The sequence below is a fragment of the Nicotiana tabacum genome, chromosome 21 (genome assembly GCF_000715075.1).
Source record: "Nicotiana tabacum cultivar K326 chromosome 21, ASM71507v2, whole genome shotgun sequence".
NCBI classification, from domain to species: domain Eukaryota; kingdom Viridiplantae; phylum Streptophyta; class Magnoliopsida; order Solanales; family Solanaceae; genus Nicotiana; species Nicotiana tabacum.
Window position 1 is genome coordinate 86,567,044 of NC_134100.1, and position 21,713 is coordinate 86,588,756.

General features: G+C 36.6%; 1 protein-coding gene and 1 non-coding gene across 2 annotated transcripts; both read right to left on the reverse strand.

Annotated features, from left to right (window-relative positions):
- Positions 1 to 317: 317 nt before the first annotated feature.
- LOC107799365 (zinc finger protein CONSTANS-LIKE 9) lies at positions 318 to 6,426 on the reverse strand. Its single transcript, XM_016622471.2, has 6 exons — positions 6,208 to 6,426; positions 4,690 to 5,390; positions 3,993 to 4,220; positions 1,729 to 2,027; positions 911 to 1,060; positions 318 to 792 (listed from the first exon to the last, which is right to left on the reverse strand). Exons 2-5 carry the CDS (start codon positions 5,272 to 5,274, stop codon positions 934 to 936), a joined length of 1,239 nt encoding a protein of 412 aa, XP_016477957.1. The 5' UTR covers positions 5,275 to 5,390; positions 6,208 to 6,426; the 3' UTR covers positions 318 to 792; positions 911 to 933.
- Positions 6,427 to 16,347: 9,921 nt separating this feature from the next.
- LOC142175590 (small nucleolar RNA R71) lies at positions 16,348 to 16,454 on the reverse strand. Its single transcript, XR_012704698.1, has one exon. It is a non-coding gene; the product is annotated as a small nucleolar RNA R71 (small nucleolar RNA).
- Positions 16,455 to 21,713: the final 5,259 nt, after the last annotated feature.

Genomic DNA, 21,713 nt, shown 5'->3' on the forward strand with positions numbered 1-21,713 from the left:
ATAAAAATTGTTTTGACTAAATTATCCTATCATCTCTCTTCAAACTTTATAGTACTGGATTTCAAGAGGCAATATCAGTACCTTTTCAGATATACAAAAGACAGTCTGGTGTACAAAGCATCCCGCATTCACACAGGGTCCGAGGAGATGTAAACAGCTTACCCTAATGCAAGCATTAGTGGCTGATTGACTGCTTTCACGGCTCGAACCCGTGACCTATAAGTCACACGGAGACAACTTTACCGTTATTCTAAGGCTACATATATAACTACAGTAAATAATCAGATATAACTACCAAAAATCCATAACATGTAAAATATGAGAGGATTATTGCAGTATCATTGTTGGCCCTCTCAAACCATACTCCATCTCCACATTTTATCTGGCAAAAATGAACTAGTTTACAAAAACAAGCTCCCGTCGAACTTTGTAGCCCTTAATTTCTACACACTGACTAGAATATACATGACAAGTCAACATAATAGCCAAGCAATACAATCCTAATCGGACATGAACGTACAGCTAAATTTTGTGAGTACTTTAAATGTGTGATATTGTCACCAAATTAGAGTTGCAAGAACAAAAGCAAGGTAGAGAAAGTCCGGCGTACTCTATGCATTCATAAATAGAGTCGAGAAAGGTGAATCTTGATCGCCCTCTGGAAAGAAGGCTGATCGTCTGCTCCAGAAATGGCAAAAGGAGGCACGTTCGTAATTTCTCCTACTTGTTTGGTGAAGCGACGGTATCTGCTTTCGAGCTTGAGCTTCCTTCCTCAGAAACAATAGCAATCCCCTGAGACACAATCATACTATTTATCATTTGCAACAACAAATATCGCGTTTCTTTCATCTATTTGGAAGAAACCTTAAATGTTTGGTCTCAATTTAATATGGATAATTTGTTTCCTTACATATATTATAAGAATGTTTACAATCAATAGCTTCTGGTCGGGAGTGGATCATAGTCATAAGCATCACCAGCCTTGACAAACCGTCCCTTCACACGCCTTCTGACATCAGCTCTTGCCTTGCGTGAAACATATCTCACTCGCTTGTCAAATCTATCACATTATAAAAAAGATTGTTAAAAAAGGTATTGAAAACCTACCAATCGAGGGAAAGTTCTGGTACCAAGGTGTACATAAGCTAAATAATCAAAGATATCTCAATTAACTTAAATGCTGAACAAAAATATGCACAAAATTTCTTGGCTTAGAAGAAGGTTGGATTATGCCTAAGCTGAGAGAACGAGTGGTGCAATATTATCAACCAAAGATTGCGCAATCTCCATACTTTAGATATAACGAAGTAAAAAAATTGTACAACAATTTAAACTTTTAAATGAGATGATCAGACAATTTAACATGGTATCAGAGCAAGCATAGTCCTATGCTCAAGTCTCGCCGCCAAGCATTACCAAAAGAATTTCCACATGCTTGGCAAGGGAAAAGAGAATCAGGCCCGCATGTAAAGGACTGTGTTGAAAATTAATAAGTTGTATATAAGTGTATCATGTCTAATAACTTAAATTTTTAGATGAGATGTGGCAATATCATTCAACATTTCACAATACATTTTCAAGTTCATCTTAAGCGACCGAAGACACTTCTAGTCAGAACGACGCCATTCTCTGTTTCAATGTGATATAGTGACGCAACTGAACAGAGCTTGAGATGCTACTGACAGGTGAGTTTCAACTATTCGTAAAAAAAAAAATAAAGGAACTTACTTCCTTGTTTTCTTCTTTTCCTTGTAGCGCAACACAGCATTGCTCCTGCTAGTAGATGACGATGAAGGTTCAGGACAAGGAGGACCCCATGGTGGCGGCTCTCCCATTAGGAGCATTGGGGAGACTCCACAGTCTTGGTGATCTCCGGCGGTGCTCTCTCCAGTTTGGTTGGAAAATGAAAGGCTAGATTGTCTAGCAAAGTAAAGGATAGAATCCGTCTTGCAGCTCATCGCAGAATCTGCAGATTCTGCATTGCTACATGTTGGCTGCACCGTGTTCACCCGTGCAATTGATGATCCCTGGTAAAGAAGAATAATCACAGAAGACGAGATAAAGAGCATCAGAACACAAGAAGAAGAATATGGAGATGTATACCACTCCCAAACAAAGAGATATTGGAAGGAAAAGACAGAAAATAGATGTTCTGCGTTTCAGGAAAGAATCAAATTACTTTGTTTTGATATCTATTTACTAAAGGTCGCCAAACAAAAAAGATGTGCACGTCTTCTGTAAAACAGATATCTCAAGTTATTGATTCAAAGAGTATCAAAGAACAGAATTACATATGTAAGATGTCCTTCCTACAACAACAACAACCCAGTATAATCCCACTAGTGGGGTTTGGGGAGGGTAGTTTGTACAGTCCTTTCCTTACCCCTACCCTAGGGTAGAGAGGCTGTTTCCGATAGACCCTCGGCTCCCTCCCTCCAAGAACTCCCCACCTTGCTCTTGGGGCGACTCGAACTCACAACCTCTTGGTTGGAAGTGGAGGGTGCTCACCACTAGAACAACCCACTCTTGTCTAAGATGTTCCTTCCTGTACATTGTGAAACCTTATGTGCTAAATTAGCAAGTTATCCGTCTTCTATTACTCGACTAACTTTCAACCCCTTCCCCTATCCCACAAACCAAAAGATTTACCCATACACACCCAGTTACAGGATCTAATCCTTCACGAAGAGTAAGAAATTCCGCATATTTTGACCAATTCAAGGTGAAAAATGTAATAAAAACAGAAAAATACAGCTAAAATGCAATGCGTTTTGCCAACATTGCATATAAACAACAAACAGTAGAATTTAGTACAACATGTAATAACACTGAAATATTTCAATTGAATGTTCTATTGACTTTTCTATGATAAAATTCCCATCGGTAGAGCGGGAGCAGTTATTAAAAAATATAGCAGGAGCAATAGTCATGCCTGTATGTGTACAATATCTACTGGCCAGAATAAAATTACAACTAGATGAATAACTATTTAATATTTGTTGAAACAAATCTCATTTCCTTTTTTGTAACTAAGACACTAACCTATCACATATGGCAAATTTATTAAAAGCATCAAAAAAGGGTATTTGATATCACGGCCAAAAGTTTAAGAAATAAAAGCAGAGATTTAATCAATACCTGCTACACCATATAGCATAATAGCAGACTACCATTTAAGTTGAAATGAATCTATCTCTTATCAAAATTTGCAAATACCAATCAAGTGGACAAATATAAAAAATAGCAACAAACTCAAAGGAACTATTTACCTCTTATCTTTGTTTTCGTGATTATAGCTTGTACTTTTGCCAGCTACATTTAGCATGATTAAGCGACCACAACCACATTCTATGGCTCACCCAAACATGGTATAACCTGCTCGTTTCTTATTCTACTTCTATTTTAAATGTAACTTGTGGAAATTCGAAATATCAAACTAAGATGGGAGAAACCTAAAATAAAGCAACTTTAAAGGGAAGAGAAAAAGGGAAGAAAGATGCATGATCACAAAAACATCACAAAAGAACATTATACTTTTCGTGGACATCCTTCAACATGAGGAAATATGTTTTCGATAAGCAGAGGCATAGCAAGGATTTGAAGTTTATGGATTCTGAAATTGTCATCAAATGCATAGCTCGTTTAGCTATTGGGTTCGCAATTAAATATTTATACATATTTAATGGATTTTTTAATACGAAATACAGGGTCTTAGTAAAAGCCATTGAGTTCATCCGAAACCCGTATCTACCTCTTTAGCTCCACCTCTGTCGATAAGTGAGTATCAACATATCTCTTCAAGAAGATGAAAAATGTTTACACTAACTAGATTATGAATAGAGAGAAAGAAAAGTATTTTGTAAGTTCTTGATCTAGCTAATAGTAATAATGATGCCATGCGTTCTGCACGAAAAACTAATAGAACAATGAAAAGTATACGGCAGTTGAAGTATATGCAGGAGAAATAATGTTAACATGATTCAGTTACCCACCTCGGCAGCATTGGCACCTCGGCAGTTGGAGTCAGCACTTTTTATGTCCTTCATCCCAAATAAACCATCAAAGTTTTCATTCTCAAATAGTTCATCTGGATAATTAAGAGAAGCACCAAATAGCTCTTCGTAATTCTCAATACTCAAGTCCACCGCATCCATAATGAGATTGTCACAGTAAGGATCCTCCTCAAATAAGCTAGAGCCTTTTGCTCCCATATAGCCACCCTGAAAGTTAATAAAGATAATAGCTCAAGAAAATTCTTGACACGTAAAAAAGGGATAGACAATCATGCTTCAAGCAAAGACAGTTTCGGTCAACCACTTCCGCTCCTTTTCCCCATCCCCATCCCCATCCCCATCCAACCGGTGGGAAGCAGGATCCGAGTTGCTAAGACTGCTTTTGACAAAGTAATGCATGATGTATCAACGGTATAAACAAAAAAAGTGCAAAAAATTATTTCCAGAAAAGCTTATCATTAATATAAAATGCTCCTAGCTCAGGAGCACTTTTGTTAGTGTTAGCAGCACAACACTAACAAAAGTGGGTGATTATTGTTTCAATAGTCAACTATTAATTGCTTCAGTTAAGGACAGGATACTAATGTGCTTCCAGAAAATTGGAAATCAGTTCCATGATAATTCATGAAAAATTTCTTCATTACTATCAAAACACGTTAATGAAAACTTAGATTACCTTTGACATAGTAGAATTCGAGAATCTAATAGGCGATTCCACATTATGCTGCTTGTTGTCAAGAGCAGGCGTAGATGATTCCACCAAAAGATTTGATTTTTCTGAAATATCCATGTCATTCACTTCGACTGCAGCGCGCATATTTTGTGAGTTTTCCTTCCCTTGAGGACCTTGACCATCTCTCGGGCGGTTATCCTTGATGCTCATTGTACCCATTCTCTGTTCACAGCTAGCACCAATTGAAGGGTCATCTAAGAGAAATGACCAGCTATTGGAAAGTTCGGCAGCGGAAGGACACCCCGTGTAACTACTAAGCGCTTGCCTCATGTGCGTAGAACCTGAACTGGAACTACTTGCATGACCTGACCAATCACAGTTCTGACAAAGCGACGTTTTCTCCTCAATGCACCTAACAACAGCTGGTTGTGAATTACACCTTTCACATATAAGTGTCCTCGAATGACGTTCTGAAAGGGCATTTGCGGAATGGACATTTCGATCACACGACAAACATAAGCACGCTGCATCAGACCGACAATATACAATCGACCGTTGCTCTCCACAGAATTCACATATATAACCCATAACTTTTTCCCAGTCTACAAGATCTTCAGCCTTCAGATAGAAAGCTTTAAACTTTAAGCAACAGAAGACGATTTGCTCAACTGTTTTTGTTACCTTCTACAATAAGGAACAAGAATCTGCATTTTCAAAAGCTAATGAATTAAAATAAGTAAAAAATTTAGTATAATACAATTCTATACTTCATAAGTAAAGATCTTTGCCCATAAAAAAGGTCAGCGCCCGGTGCACTAAGCTCCCTCTATGCGCGGGCTCCGCGGAAGGGCCGGACCACAAGGGTCTATTGTACGCAGCCTTACCTGCATTTCTGCAAGAGGCTATTTCCCCGGCTCGAACTCGTGACCTCCTGGTCACATGGCATAACTTTACCAGTTACGCCACTTCTAAGATCTTTGCACATACAAAAAAGAAAAATTTACCTTATCTCATGAATTGAAGAATTTAAAATGAGATCTTGGTCAGCAAAATAATACTTTTTAAATACAACTATAGCAGTTAAAACAAAATGGAAAAGGCTGAATAAAAAGATGTCATTTCAGTCAAAAGGGAGAAAAAGTAGCTCCAAACTAATTGAGAATCAAAAATCCTGACGAACAGTGGGGAATTTTCAGAGTCATAAGTGACTTTTTTCTAAGCATAATTATTTACAACAACAACAAAAAAAAAATGACATTTTTACCTTATTAAATATCTCAAGGTGGGAAAATTACCTCTGACTAAAAGACATCAAACAAAGAGATAACCTTAAGCTCCAAAGAAGCATAGAAAAAAGATCTGAATAACTACATAAAGTATATAAGAAAATAACACACAAGATTAAATTAACTGATAAACAGATCAAACAAGAAAGCCCAACAGAGATTCAAGAAGATAAACCTCAATAAACTGAAAAAAAGGAAGAAAAAAAAACATTCAAGAAATTAACAAACTTTTTACCTGATATAACTGTAGCTGACCAAAAAAGATATACAAAGGAAAGGGAAATAAGTACTGATACGTAACTCCTTTTGCTGCAGCTTTTTTTCTCAAAGTAGAGAACAAAAACCCCTAAACAAGAAAGATAGGATTTTTCCAGTTTCCAAAATATCTTCTTTAGGAGGGTTGTTTTATGGAAAGTCTTTTGGACAGTAATGTTGTTGAACTGCTGAGTTCTGATAATATCTACAAAATAAAATAATAATAAAGTTGATAAAAAAGTGCAGGAGAGAGAAAGAGAGGAGAGGGGTGTCATGTGGGACCCTGTCCTTTTCATGAAAAGGAAAAGTTAGCCCCCCCCCCCCCCCAAGGTACTGGTGTGTGATGTGGCACTATATCTCTCCTTGATATTTTAGTCTTCAAATAAAAAAATAAGAAAACATTTTGGCAGATCTTATGAGTAATTTAAATATCATGTCTTTTCTAAATTTTTTGCCTACTAACTATATTTTATGTAATTATCATCCGTAGCTATTATTTAATTGCTATTAATTTGTATCGCTTGTATTCAAACGCACAACGAATACACTATACATAGATGTATACAATGGATACAACACACAACGAATACACTATACATAGGTGTATACAATAGATACAATATGCATCGACTGTATTTGTTCGCGCAACGAATACAATTAAAGCGAAATACAAAAAAATAAAATGTTCTTGCTGAGAATCGAACTCAAGACCTCCGTTAACTAACAAGGCGCTCTAACCAACTGAGCCTGAGCTACAAGAACTTATTACTCTCTTATTTTAGTTCAAAACAATTAATCTCTTATTTCATGATTTGCTATAAAATTCAAATATAACTACGAATAATAAACAGAGAGTAAATGTTTTATGTATCGCGTAATTTTTCATTTCATTTTCAATACTCGAACCTCAAACTTTTAATTAAGGGCCCGTTTGGCCATAAGAAATTTTTTACTTTTTTTGGAAAAAAAGTTCACTTTTTTCGGAATCGGTGTTTGGCCATGAAAAATTCAAATTTCACTTGAAATTGAATTGCGGAATTTTTCAAAAATTTAAAAAACTCCAAAAAGTTCTTTTTCAAAATTTTCACTTAAACTCACTCACAAAAATTCAAAAACAGCTCCAAATTATATTCATGTTTAAACATAATACTAATTTTCAAATACCATTTTCACTTGAATTTCTTTTTTATTTTTTTGGAATTTCACAATTCTGATGTCCAAACGTCCATTAAGGGCGAAGAAATCATGTTCATTACAATCCTTAGTGATGGTGGAATAAATAACATATCAATTTGTTTGTTGAGGAAACACTAGAATATGAAAAATAAGACTTTTTGAAATATATAATTTTTTAAACAAAAAATAAATAAAAGAGTGCAATATAAAATAGAATGAAGTGAATACTTTTTTATTAAAATAGACACTATGCCTAGATTGTGTGTAATCACTTACATTTGTTTTAGCCGCTTAACCTATCAAATGAACCCCATGATCTCCAACATGTCAAAGTATCTTTTCTTTTTCCAAAATATCCCTTTCAAAGTGAAGACTTGAGGTTTGCTTGGAATTAAATTCCCACTTGCTTCTCTTAAGTTTTTGCAAAAAATCGAATTAAAGGGGAAATAAAAAGTGTACGTATGTTTATATTGCTAACCACATTATCATTTTTATTTCATATAATAAGTGTAGATTTGATCTCGCCATTCTCTTCTTTTGTCTTTCCCTTCCCCCCATGTAATACGATTTTTTTTTTTAAATATTGTTAGAATTTTCCTCGGTCTCATGAAAAAGAAAATATTAAAAGTGTGTGATACTTGTTGAATTTTATTTAAAAAAAAATCATTTAAAAGATTTTAAAATAAAATTCAGATTTATTTCATGTATATGGCTTACTACCTTTATACAATTTGGAAGTTTTGCCTAGTAATTAAGAATGTTGTAGAGGGATAAAAACATTAAGTTTTGATTAGTACAAATCTTGATAGTTTATTAGACGGCAATCCATGAATCCAAGCATAAATTTTAGAACCAAATTAAGCAAATGCTTAATTCAACCTCCACTTCTTTAACCTTTATATTGTCTACTTAATTCACTTTATCAAAAATAACCTTAAATGACATAATAATTCGTGCTTAGGACTATTTTCATAATATCAACAACAACATAATAGTGAATTAAATTCTTTAAGAACAGTCATTACATTATTAACGCAGCAAATTTCTGTTCTCCATAATATCAATTTTTACAAAAGTCGCCACCACCTTTTGCCATTATATTAAAAATGAAAGGTGCTTGGTAAAATCAGAAAAAGTACTCCATCATAAAAGAATAATGATATTTCTCACTTAGATTTATGTCACTTTTTGTCTAACACAATAAGTGCAATGACATTGAATTGGACCATATATACACAACAACAAGAATAGCAATTGAGGATTGTACTGGCAAGAAGAGATAACAACAGAAGTGGCCAAAATCTCATGTGAATACTATAAAAATAGTTATATTACAAAGTATTTTCTAAAAATGTTGTTGTTTCAGATAAGACATTTGAAGCACTCCTATTTGACAAGACAGTCCACTTGAGGGAACAAGGTCCCCTTCTCTATTTACCAATGTGTCCCCGTTCATTTGAAATGGAGCAATTTTATTACTCCACGTACTCTTCATAAACATCCCAAAAATTGAACCAAATGAAAAATCGAATTAAATCGACCAAAAAATCGATACTTGTTTTGATTTGGTTTAATTTTGATTTTGAATTTTTGAAACCAAACAAATCTAGTTTGGTTTTGATTTTAATAAAAAAAATAACTAAAAAATCGAACCAAACCGACTATAAAAATAGCTATTTAAATTTATTATTACATCTATATATATATATATATATATATATATATATATATATATATATATATATAAAGTTTCTAAAATTTTATGGTACATATTAATCGTTTGCACTTTTAGTCTAGTTCTTTGTTATTATAATAATCTAGTTCTTTGCCTTTACATTCTAGTTGTAGTTTTCTTTTGCTAAGTACAAGAATCTATTTCATGTTAAAAATAATCTATTTTTAATTGAGTCCTTAAATTATTCATCACTATTTCATTCAATTATTATCAATATATTTATGTAAATGATAGATTTCTCAAAGAGTAATTGATTTGAATTTGATAGTGTTACTTTGAAAATATAGTCGCCGAAATATGTGTTAGTAGTGTATGTCTCATATTTAATAAAAAATCGATAAAAATTAGAAAAAATTAAAAAAAAAAAACAGACAAAAATCGAATAGATGAAAAAATGATTTAATTGGTTTGGTTTGATTTCTTTTAAAAAAAAAACTCGATCCAAACCGAACCATGAATACCCCTAACTCCATGTTAAACGTCTAGTGTAACGTTACTCATGCCATTAAAAAGTGTCTCACTTTTTTTTACCTTAATTCATAAGTGAGCTTCAATTTAAGATCATCCTAAACTATGATTAAAAATGAAGGGTAAATTTGGACCTTTTCTATCGAATAATTTCAATACATGAAGTCGACTCATTTTACGCGCGAGCATATTAATGACAAGGATAAATACGAGACAATTGATAATAGTAAAAGTATGAACGAATCAAAAGTATAACCGAAGTAAAATGGTACAACTCCAAATATTACCAAGAGTATATTTGAATCTTTTTACTTGCGGTTTTAACCTATTATAGGTACGTCAGACAAAATTGACCGAATAGACAATATCACCTAACCAGACCATAAGGTCCCAAACCTCTTTATTCATCTCTTTACCTTTCAACAATTGTCGCTAGAATATTTCAAGAGAGATCTTTAGAAAATAGAAAAAACTTCTCCTTTTGTTGCTTCTTTTTTGAATTTTGTTGGAATGAGGGATGATTCGTGTATCGGATTGCTCTTTTAATTTTTCGTGTGTGAGCTTATTCAGTTATTCTCATTATCGATTTCAAGTCTAGATTGTAGGCATGCAAAATTTATTATATTTTAAATCCAATAAAATAACGTGGACTATATTTTAAATTCAAAGTATATTAGTCAAATAAATATTATGGGCTAATATAATTAAATTAATTATATAAGTCTAATAATACATATGGGTTAAATAAATAAATCTTAATCCATTTGACTAGCTCATTTAATTGAGCTAAAGTGATTAGACAACTTCATTAAGCTCAAGATGTCATCTTCCTAGATGCCCAGTTTGGTGTCACGTGTCAAATGATGTGGTACGCCAAATCAAACAGAAGAGCCAATGAGATCATGTCACGTGTCAAAATGACAAGGTATGCCAAGTCAAATTAAAAGACCAATGAAACAGTATCACATGTGCAAGTGACATATTCTGGCTAATCAAATGCGACCTTGTCACTCTTTAATCTGATTTGTCGGAAAGAGTTTGAAATCATCACAACTCTTCCCTCCCACAACTATAAATAGGGTTCTTCATAACTCAAAAAAATAGACCAGAAGTTATAACAAGAAGCAAGAGAGAGCTCGTGGATCAAACGCCGCAAATTTCTCTACAAGTTTCAAGCTTCAAGCAATCAAGTTCAAGTTCAAGCTCAAGAACGAAGAACAAATCAAGATTCAAGGAGTACGAGTTCAAATCAAAGTTCGTGCTAGTTGAATTCAAGATTATCATTCGTGGCAACAACTACATATTCAAGATCAAGCTCAAAGACCCTTGAATTTATTTACTATTGGAAAGAAGAACCAGAAGATTCATAAAGATTGTACACTCATATTATTTGAAATCAAATACTATGATTGTTGTAATATTTTTTGGTTTTGATTTTATTTTTTCGATACAAATTTATTATCTACAATCTATATCAATAAAAAAGGAGGGTTACAATAGATTGAATGTCAACATAAAATTAGTCAATTTATGATGAATTCAAACACAGATAATTTGTTGTTTGTTTCCTCTTTGCCTTGAAAAAACGAATATCTTGTAATGGAGCGGTCAATACGAATGCACATTTCATTCCCCACTGCCAAAGAAAAGAGAAGAGAAGAAAAAATAAATTAAGAAAACGACCATTACCCGCCGTTTGGGTGCCAAAATTTTTCTGAAAATTTGTAATTTTTTTAAGATTTTTTTTTTCCTGAAAAACTTTTCGTTGTGCCTTCAGAAAAAATAAAATAAAATATTTTGGGATCATTCACAAAGCTTCACAAAATTTTCAATTACGGTCAAACATCTATATAACAATCTCGTCTATTTCGAATATTTTTGACTGTTATAATAAAATATTATTATAGAGAATATATCCTATAATATAACATAAAAATTGATTTCATAAAAAAATGGCTTGTTATAGTGAATTATTGTTAAAGAGATGACTGTAGTTTAACTATATTAGAACATTTTTATATTGTGTTTATTTAAGTTAACCCCTTTTTCTACCGACTTCAAATTTACAAGAAATAATATCTTCAGTGCGTGGGAAGTATTTTTGGATTATATGCTAATAAATCGTTCACTTCCAAAAATATCTAAAATAAAGTAAGATATGTTGTTGATTAAAAAGTGTAGGAGAGAGAAACAGGAAAGGGGTGAGATGTGGGATCCTATCTTTCTTGAAAAGGGTAAATTTACCCCGTTTTTTCAACAATATTTTTTTTTTGGGTAATTCACTAATAAACTTGTTTGGTAAAGATGTTCAAGAAAAATCTAAAAACTTAATCAAATAAAAAATTGAATATATAAATATTATTTTCTCCAGCTCAGAAAAGTACTCCAATGTCGTCACAAACAATAGATATTAGTTCACTAAAGTAGATTCACTAAAGTAGATTCTATGAAGTTGAGTGGTAAAGTGGTAGCTCCAATAAATCTAACAGGTGTCCAAGTATAGGGGCGGAGTCACAATGTTATAGAATAGAATAATTTTGGTAACTTTTTTGTAGTTATATTTTAAAATTTTATTTAATATATACATATAATCTATTCATGACCCAGTAAAATTATGATCTAGAATTTATCAACGAAAAATTCTGATTCCGTCTCTCTTCAACACAATGGGTATTATGGCAAGAAGGGATAAGAATAAAAATTTAAAATATGAAAGATCTCTCATTGTAAACAAATAGTAAGAATACAAAATGTTACTCCATTGTTTTAGATAAGGCATTTGAAGTATTAAATGAGGTAGTCCCACTTGAGGGAAACAATGGTTAGACAAATGATTGAGATTGATTCCAAGAAAAAGTCTTCTTTCTATTAAAAAAATGTTCTTTTCTCCTTTTCCAATAAGGAGGAAGAAGATAAAAGCTTCTACCACTATGAGATATAGGATAGTTATCTTCATTTTTAGTTAGTTAGAAGTTTTGAGGTTGAAATACTAGGAATAAAAGAAATCTTTGGTAGAGAAATCTTCACATTTATGGGTGCTATATAATACAAATTCAATTAGTGAGCCAATAGATTTTGAATATCAGACGATTATATCAAAAAGACGATAAAAACGTTTGTGGTGTAATTCAAACTTTATTTAAAGCAAACAAGTCTTTTGCAATATTTGAAATTGTAATTAGTTGATAGCAACTCAAATCTTTTGTAATATTGACGACGGTATCCCTTGCAATTGTTAATTTTACTTTATTTTCACCTATCAATCCGAATTTGCAATTAGATCTTTAGCTTGAAATACTTTCTTGATTTGAGGACTAGTATTCAGTCTTGGTTGGTTGTACCTAGGGGTGACAAACGGACAGGTCGGGTCGGATATGGCGCGGGTCGAAAATGGGTAATGCAAAAAACGGATAAATTAACCGACCCAACCCACATTTAATACGGATAAAAAAGGATTAACCGGTGGATAATATGGATATCCATATTATCCATGATTTCTTGAATATGATCACTTTTGGAAAAATTCCTAGTCTTCCAAACATAAGGAACCCCCAATTTAAGATTTTGCAAATGTAAAAGTTAAACCCATTAGTTATCAATTTTCTAAGTGGATAATATGTTTCTTATCCATATTTAATCCGTTTTTAAAAAGTTCATTATCCAACCTATTTTTAAATGAATAATATGGATGAATAACTGTTTTCTTTTAACCATTTTGCAACCACTAGTTATGCCTCTTTGCCAATGATTTTTTCGTTATCTGCGTATCTTATTTTTCCCCTTATTAGCTTAATGTTTCTCTTCATTTACGTGATTAAGCTGACTTTCAGTACATTTTACAAACCAAGTGTCCAGCTATCTTCGTGTTTTTATTTTTGGTCAAAGATAACATACTTATATTAATAACAAAACGTAGTGCTTACAGGGACATGGTGCATCTGCTAGGTCATGCACCGAGTTTACAACAGAAGAACTATTTAGCTGATCCCTAGAGGGATCAGTAACAAAAAGATGTTGTCTAGAGGTCGTTGCTTAGGATGAATTTACACAGGGGGAATGGGATGCAAAAGAACAAACATTGACCAGACGCTGTGTGGGCACTCCAAGGAAGTCTGCTTTGAAAGCAGCCATAGCAAAAGGTGGTGGTGAGTGTACGAGGCACCCATTGTTGCTATCCGTCATAGTGGTTCCATACTTGGCTAAGGTATCAGCTACTATATTTTGCTCCATGTAAACATGTTTGATGATTGGATCATTCAGTTGCTTGAGCATGAACCTGGAATCATTAACAAGAGAAGAAACATGGGTATGTGAGTTTTGTAAGAGGGAAATAAGATCAGCAGCATCCACATTGATTTCCAAGGGAAATTGTTGATGGTGCATAGCCAGTTGCAAGCCTCTGAGCAAAGCTTTGAGTTCTAATTCAAGGCTTGATCCTTGGAAAACATACCCCGCAAAACCCAGCACCCAGCCGCCTGTTGAATCACGAAATACACCTCCTATGCCGTTTCTTCCATGACATTTAGCTGAGGCACTGTCAGTGTTTAATTTATAGTGCCCCACTTTGGGGGGTTGCCGTTTGATATATAAAGGGGTCTTGCGGTTAGTGGTACGTGTGGGAGAGGTTAGGTAAAAAAATTTAGAGGCTCGTGATGTTATTAGAAAACTATCAGCCTTTTGTGGTAGGTCGTTGACGTGTGGCTATAATTCCATAATTTCGTACATTATTTGTCTTGCATTTTATATGCTTTAACGATAAACTACACTTTAATTGTGCATAACGGAGTCTATTTTATGTGTAGGTGAATTGGAGATGAAAGTAGAGGAAAAAAGGATATTTACAAGTCGAAAGCGTGCGCGGCAGCAGTTGAATAGGAGAAGCTGGCGAAGCCAGGATTGTAGCTGGCGAGATACCTGGCGACGCCATGCTTGTAGCTGGCGAGAGACCTGGCGAGGCGAGGCAGTAGGCGAGATCGAGCAGGCCTTATACCTGGCGACGCCAGGCCTGGGGCGAGGTCCATCAGGCGTTATGCCTCGTGAGGCCAGGTCTGGGTGTGCACATTCCGAGCTTTGAAGACTTATTTCGTCTCTGGGTTTGACTAGGACTTGGCCTACACGCTTAAGTCTTTTCCTACACATATAAATAGACCTAAAAAATATCACTTTTGAGTACTTTTTGCAACCGGAGGCAAGGATAGCTCGTGGAACAACCGTTGGGAGTTAGACTCATCGATTTCTACATCTCTTTATCCTTACTTTGTAATTTAATTATGCAAAATACTTTGAATATTGTGATTATGAGTATGAATAGCTAAACTCTTAATCTAGCGTTTTGATGGAACCTATTGGAGGATGATTTTCCTGTTACGTTAATATAGATTTGTCGTAGTATTTTCTCTATTTGTTCAACTATATTATTATTGTTGTTGATTGAAGGGCCCTCAATCGACTGTACCTATTTAGTGTGTATTACTCGGGAGAGAGTGCATATTTAGGTAGTTGTTGAATAACATCACTCCTAACGTATATGAGGGATCAATACGAAGGGTTTAAAGGTGGGATTAGGGATAACGAAACTTTGGTACGATTCGAGTGAGCCGTAATTAATGCCAGATAGCGTAATTCGGGAGAATATGTCTAGTAAATTGTAGTAATTACTCAGGAGAGAGTTACGACAGTCAGAGTGCTCATGATCGATAGAGAAAGCTTAGGCAAATTTATAGAAAATATAGCGGAAAAGATTCCGACAATAGGGGAAATCATAACCTTAGATCATTCCAATTCTTGTCTACAAACCGTAGTAGTTAGTTATTAATTATTGCACTTTCATTACGTAATATTTAGTTAGTAAACATTCAAATTATCACTTAAATATTTTTGAAGATTGATTGCGTGAGGTCGTGCGAGTCTAGTAGCTGTGTTTGATAGGTTAATTCCCTGTGGAATTCGACTCCGGTCTTATTAGCCGGAATATATTTGCAACGATCGCTTAGTCCTTTTTATACGGCATAGTTGGGCGTGATCAAATTTTGGCGCCGTTGCCGGGGAATTTAATGGTGTATTAATTGCAGCTAAAAGAATTGCTAGAATTCTTAGTGTAGTCAATTTTCTTCATTTTTGTAACCAAATACATTGAAATTTTAACGTTTGTAGTCTTGGGCGTTACAGGTGCATCCCTAGGAACTCCTTGAGAACTAGTGAATTGCTCGAAGCATTATCAAATCCTGAGAAAGTTTTCAAGGCATTGAATCGTGCAAACAAGAAGGACAGACAACAACAGAACGAATCGAACTAGACATGGATGACGTAATAGAAAATTCAAATAATAGAAACAATGACCCGAACAATCAGGGTGTCGCACCTCTTATGCCAGAAGCATCCTTGTATGATTGGGCATAACCCATCACCGAAAATCTAGCAACCGCAATTGCAGTCTCTCAAATACAAGCGGAATCATTTCAAATCACAAACAACATGCTACATTTGTTGCAGAACAAGGGACTGTTTTCAGGGTCTTACATTGAAGATCCTCAGCAGCATCTGAAAAATTTCCTATCGATATGTGTCATACAAAGGCAACCTAATGTGGCACCGGACGCAATAAAGTTGTTATTGTTTCCATTCTCGGTGACAGAAGAAGCTCAGACTTGGCTTAATTCACTCCCCATAAACTCCATCACTACATGGGAGGAATTAGTCAAGTAATTTGTAAACAAGTTCTACCCACCCAATAAGACTGCCAAACAAATTGATGAGATATTGAGCTTCAGGTAGAGACCAACAGAAACACTACAAGAAATGTGGGAGAGGTTCAAGGGCATGCTTGTTAAGTGTCCACATCATGGCATTCCAGAGCAAATGTTGGGGGAAGAGGTTCTACATGGGATTGGCAAACAACTTAAAGGCTAATGTTGATGCTTTAGCGGGTAGAGCATTTTTGAGCAAATCATTCAGATAATGCAATATCCTACTCGATAAAATGGCTCAAAACTCAGGATGGATGATAAGAGACTCTACGATCACTCATGTAGTTCACTCTGTGGCTTTGGATCCAAACAACTCTATAGCCAAAAATATGGCTACTCTAATTACGCAAATGAGTATCCTCACCAAGAAGATCGATGAATCAGGCCAAAAGCAGCAGGTACACATAGTTGACGCAACTAATGGGGGCTTATGTACACCATGCATTAACCAACCGTATGTATGCTCGTGGACTGCAGAAGGTGACCACCAGCACTATCAGGAAGATATGAACTATGTAGCCAATTATGGGGGACAAAGGGAAGGTGATCAAAATTGGGGTCAACAGAATCAACAATATAGACCAGCACAGCAGCAGTACAATAACAACAACAATCCTGGAGCTATGCAACTACAGGGTCAAGTGGTGCCTTACCAAAGGCAACAAGGTTACAACCAGCAAAATCAGCAGCTGGCTTATCAACAACCTCAACAACAACAGATTGTGAGACAAGATGATGGGTTTGCTAAACTTAAGGGAATGTTGCAACAACTAATAGGGACCACCGAAAAAATGCAAGACAGAGTGGACTCACATGAATCAGCGATAAAGGGTATTGAGGTTCAATTAGGATAGATTTCTATGGCTCTAAACAATCGTCCCCAAGGGACGTTACCTGCAGACACACAAATCAATCCAAAAGATCAGGGCCTGAAACAGCGTATGGTAGTGAGTCTACGAAATGGTAGAGACCTAGATCTGGAGCAAGACATTGCTCGCGAAAGCCGACCTACTGAAACACTTGTGCCAGTACCTATTGAGATCGATGATTTAACAGGATTAACTGAGGTGACGGTACAACATGCACAAGAGAGCACAAGCAAAGAAAAAGAGGTTGCGAAGGAGACTGAGGTAGCACAAGAAACGACAGTAAAAGCAGTGCCTGAGCAAGATAAAACTCAAATCACAGGAAAGAAGTGACCTCCAGCACTATTCCCGCAGAGATTGGCAAAATATAATAAGGACGAGCAATATAAAAAATTCATGGAGATGTTGAAATAAATAGAGGTGAACATTCTATTGATTGATGTGTTGCGAGAGATGCCTGGGTATGCCAAAATGATGAAAGATTTAATGTCTCGGAAATTCGACTTCCAAGACCTGTCCACTGTTACATTGACACAGACATGTAGTGTAGTCGTGACGAGACCCATAGCTGAGAAGTTATCAGACCCAGGGAGTTTCACAATCCCATGCACGATAGGCAACTATGCTTTTGCTAAAGCATTGTGTGATTTAGGGGCAAGCATAAACTTGATATCTACAAAAGGTTAGGCATAGGAAGAGCTAGACCCACGTCCATGTTACTACAGCTAGCCGACCGGACAGTGAAGAGGCCCTCTGGTATCCTTGATGATGTATTAGTCTAGGTTGGGAAGTTTGTGTTCCCAACATATTTTGTCATTCTAGACTGTCGGGTTGACGAGGAAATTCCCATAATTTTGGGAAGACCGTTCTTGGCCACTGGGAGAGCTTTAATTGACTGTGAAACTGGAGAGCTCAAAATGAGACTAAATGATGAAGAGATAATATTCAACGTGCAGAAATCTATGCGGCGACCAAGTGAATTTGCTAACTGCTCTTTAATAGAAGTCGTGGATGTAATTTTAGAGGAGGGAGATAACACCTTGAACGCTAAAGACCCTCTAGCAGCCTGTTTCTTGAACTTAGATGAAGTAAATGGAGAGGATTTGGCGGAGTGGGTGCTGTCTCTTGAAGGCCAAGGGTTTTGGAAAAAAAAGCTCGAATTTGAGCCGTTGCACTTAGAAGAAAGAAAAATTCTTCCAGCTAAGCCATAGATAGAAGAGCCACCAAAGTTGGAATTGAAACCGCTACCACCTTACCTCAAGTATGCTTTCTTGGGACCTAACTCAACTTTACATGTTATTATCTCATCTGGTTTGTTAGATGTGCAAAAAGAACAGCTTTTGCAGGTACTGAGTGAGTGCAAAACTGTAATTGGTTGGACCATTGCAGACATTAAGGGGATCATCCTGGCCTTCTGTATGCATAAGATTCTACTGGAAGATGGCCACAAACCTTTCAGAGAACATCAAAGAAGGCTGAACCCCAACATGAAGGAATTTGTGAAAAAAGGAAGTGATAAAGTGGTTAGATGCGGGGATCATTTTTCCCATCTCCGACAGTAACCGGATCAGCCCAGTCCAATGTGTGCCTAAGAAAGGGGGGATGACTGTAGTGCAAAACGATAAAAATGAGTTGATATCAACAAGAACAATCACGGGATGGCGAATATGTATGGACTACAGAAGATTGAACAAGGCCACCCGAAAAGGCCACTTTCCCTTGTTGTTCATTGATCAAATGCTAGATAGATTGGCTGGGAAGTCCCACTTTTGCTTTCTGGATGGATACTCGGGGTATAATCAAATCTCCATTGCCCCGGAAGATAGAGAGAAAACATCATTCACCTGTCCATATGGCGTTTATGCCTTCCGGAGGATGCCGTTCGGCCTATGCAATGCACCTGCCACATTTCAAAGGTGCATGATGGCCATCTTCACGGATATGGTAGAGGACATCATGGAGATCTCTATGGATGATTTCTCGGTGGTGGGAGACTCATTCGATGATTGCCTAAGGAATTTGAAAAGAGTACTGAAAAGATGTGTCAAGACTAATCTGGTACTCAATTAGGAAAATGTCATTTCATGGTACAAGAAGGTATAGTCTTGGGCCACCTAGTGTCGAGTAAGGGCATTGAGGTAGATCGTGCAAAGGTTGATGTGATCGAAAAGCTTCCACCACCCACTTCCGTCAAAGCAATAAGAAGTTTCCTTGGCCACGCCGGGTTCTATAGACGGTTTATAAAAGATTTTTCCAAAATTGCTAACCCCTTGTGTAAATTGCTTGAAAAAGATCACCCTTTTGTATTTTCTGATGACTGTAGGGTAGTTTTTGAGGAATTAAAGAAGAGGTTGGTGACATCACCTATCATAGTTGCACCTGACTGGGAGCAACCATTTGAGCTGATGTGTGACGCAAACGACTATGCTGTGGGAGCAGTGCTTGGGCAGCGCAAAGACAAAGTCATGCATCCAATATATTATGCAAGTAGAACTTTGAGTGGTGCACAACTAAATTACACAGTGACCGAGAAAGATATGCTAGCAGTGGTATTCGCATTTGACAAATTCAGGTCATACCTGATAGGCTCGAAGGTAATTATTTATACTGACCATGCTACTCTCAGGTACCTAATTGATAAGAAGGAGTCAAAGCCGCACCTGATTCGATGGGTGCTACTGCTGCAAGAATTTGACTTGGAAATCTGTGACCGAAAAGGAACGGAGAACCAAGTGGCTGATCACTTGTCTAGGCTGGAAGGAGCCGAAAAGAAGGTTGAGGGGGAAGAGATTGTGGAGACTTTCCCGGATGAACAACTAGTAGCCACGATCCTTGAGGTAGCTCCATGGTATGCAGACATTGCAAACTACCTGGCAAGCAGTATTGTTCCCTATGACCTTTCCTCTGTTCAAAAGAAAAAGTTCTTTCGTGATTGTCGCATGTATTAGTGGGATGAACCTTATTTGTTCAGGATTTGTGTTGATAACATGATCCGGAGATGTATCCCCGAGATAGACCAATCTTCTATTTTGCAGGCTTGTCACGTGTCACCATATGGTGGCCACTTCGGGGGAGTAAGGACAGCTGCGAAAGTGCTGGAGTCAGGCTTCTACTGGCTGACATTGTTCAAAGATGCACACTTTTGGGCGAAGGGTTATGACGAATGCCAACGAACTGGGAATATTTCCCGCCGACATGAGATGCCTATGAACCCAATTCAGGAGGTAGAAGTGTTTGATGTATGGGAATCGATTTCATGGGGCCTTCCGTCAGCTCATACGGAAACAAGTACGTACTTGTAGCTGTGGACTACGTGTCCAAATGGGTGGAGGCTGCAACGCTCCCTACAAATGATGCAAATGGGGTAATTGGTTTTTTGAGAAAGAATATATTCACCCGATTTGGCACTCCAAGGGCAATAATCAGTACGAAGGCACTCACTTCTGTAATCGAGCCTTTGCAAAGTTGTTAGAAAAGTATAAGGTACGCCATAAGGTTGCCACCCCATATCATCCACAAACTAGTGGGTAAGTGGAAGTTTCGAACAGAGAAATAAAGAGTGTTTTGACAAAGACTGTGAATGCTACAAGAACGGATTGGGCGAGAAAGTTAGATGATGCACTTTGGGCCTATCGTACTGCTTTCAAAACTCTGATCGGCATATCGTCGTACAAATTGGTATTTGGGAAGGCGTGTCACTTATCAGTGGAGTTGGAGCATAGAGCTTTGTGGGCATTGAGGCAGCTAAATCTTGATATAGAAGCTGCAGGCACAAGTAGAGTCACAGAGTTGCACGAGCTTGATGAGTTTCGCTACCACGCTTTTGAGAGAACAAGACTATACAAGGAGAGAATGAAGATGATGCATGACAAAAATATTCTTGAGCGGAGTTTTAAACCCGGAGATATGGTATTGTTATACAATTCAAGATTGAGGTTATTTCCGGGCAAATTAAAGTTAAGATGGTCAGGACCATTTCGTGTGGTAGAGATTCACCCCACTGGTGTCGTAGAGGTTGCTGCGAAAAATGACTCTAGCACGTTCAGAGTCAATGGGCACAGGTTAAAATATTATTTGGGCATGGATGACGCGAAAGTAGTGTCGGTGACTCATTTGCTCGAGCTACCAAGGTTAAGCGAGCCTTAAGTGCAATTACCTGCGTCGTGCCACAATGTTAAATCAGGCGCTTCATGGGAGGCAACCCATTGTAATGTTGTAATGTTGTACGTCGTGCCGCGACGTTAACTAAGGCGCTCATTGAGAGGCAACCCAATTCGTAGTTGATTTTTAGTGTAGTTAGAATTTTACTTTTCGTTTTTAGGTACTAACAAGTTTGCAGGTGATTTTGGGCAAGTCGAGCATGGCATTAAGCGGCGCATGAAGAAGACCAAGCGAGGAAGCTCACCTCGCGAGGCTTGAGGCGAAGTGGAGCTAGCGAAATATCTCGCCTCGCGTGGGTTGAGGCTTGGAGCAGCAGGCATTACGCCTGGCGTCG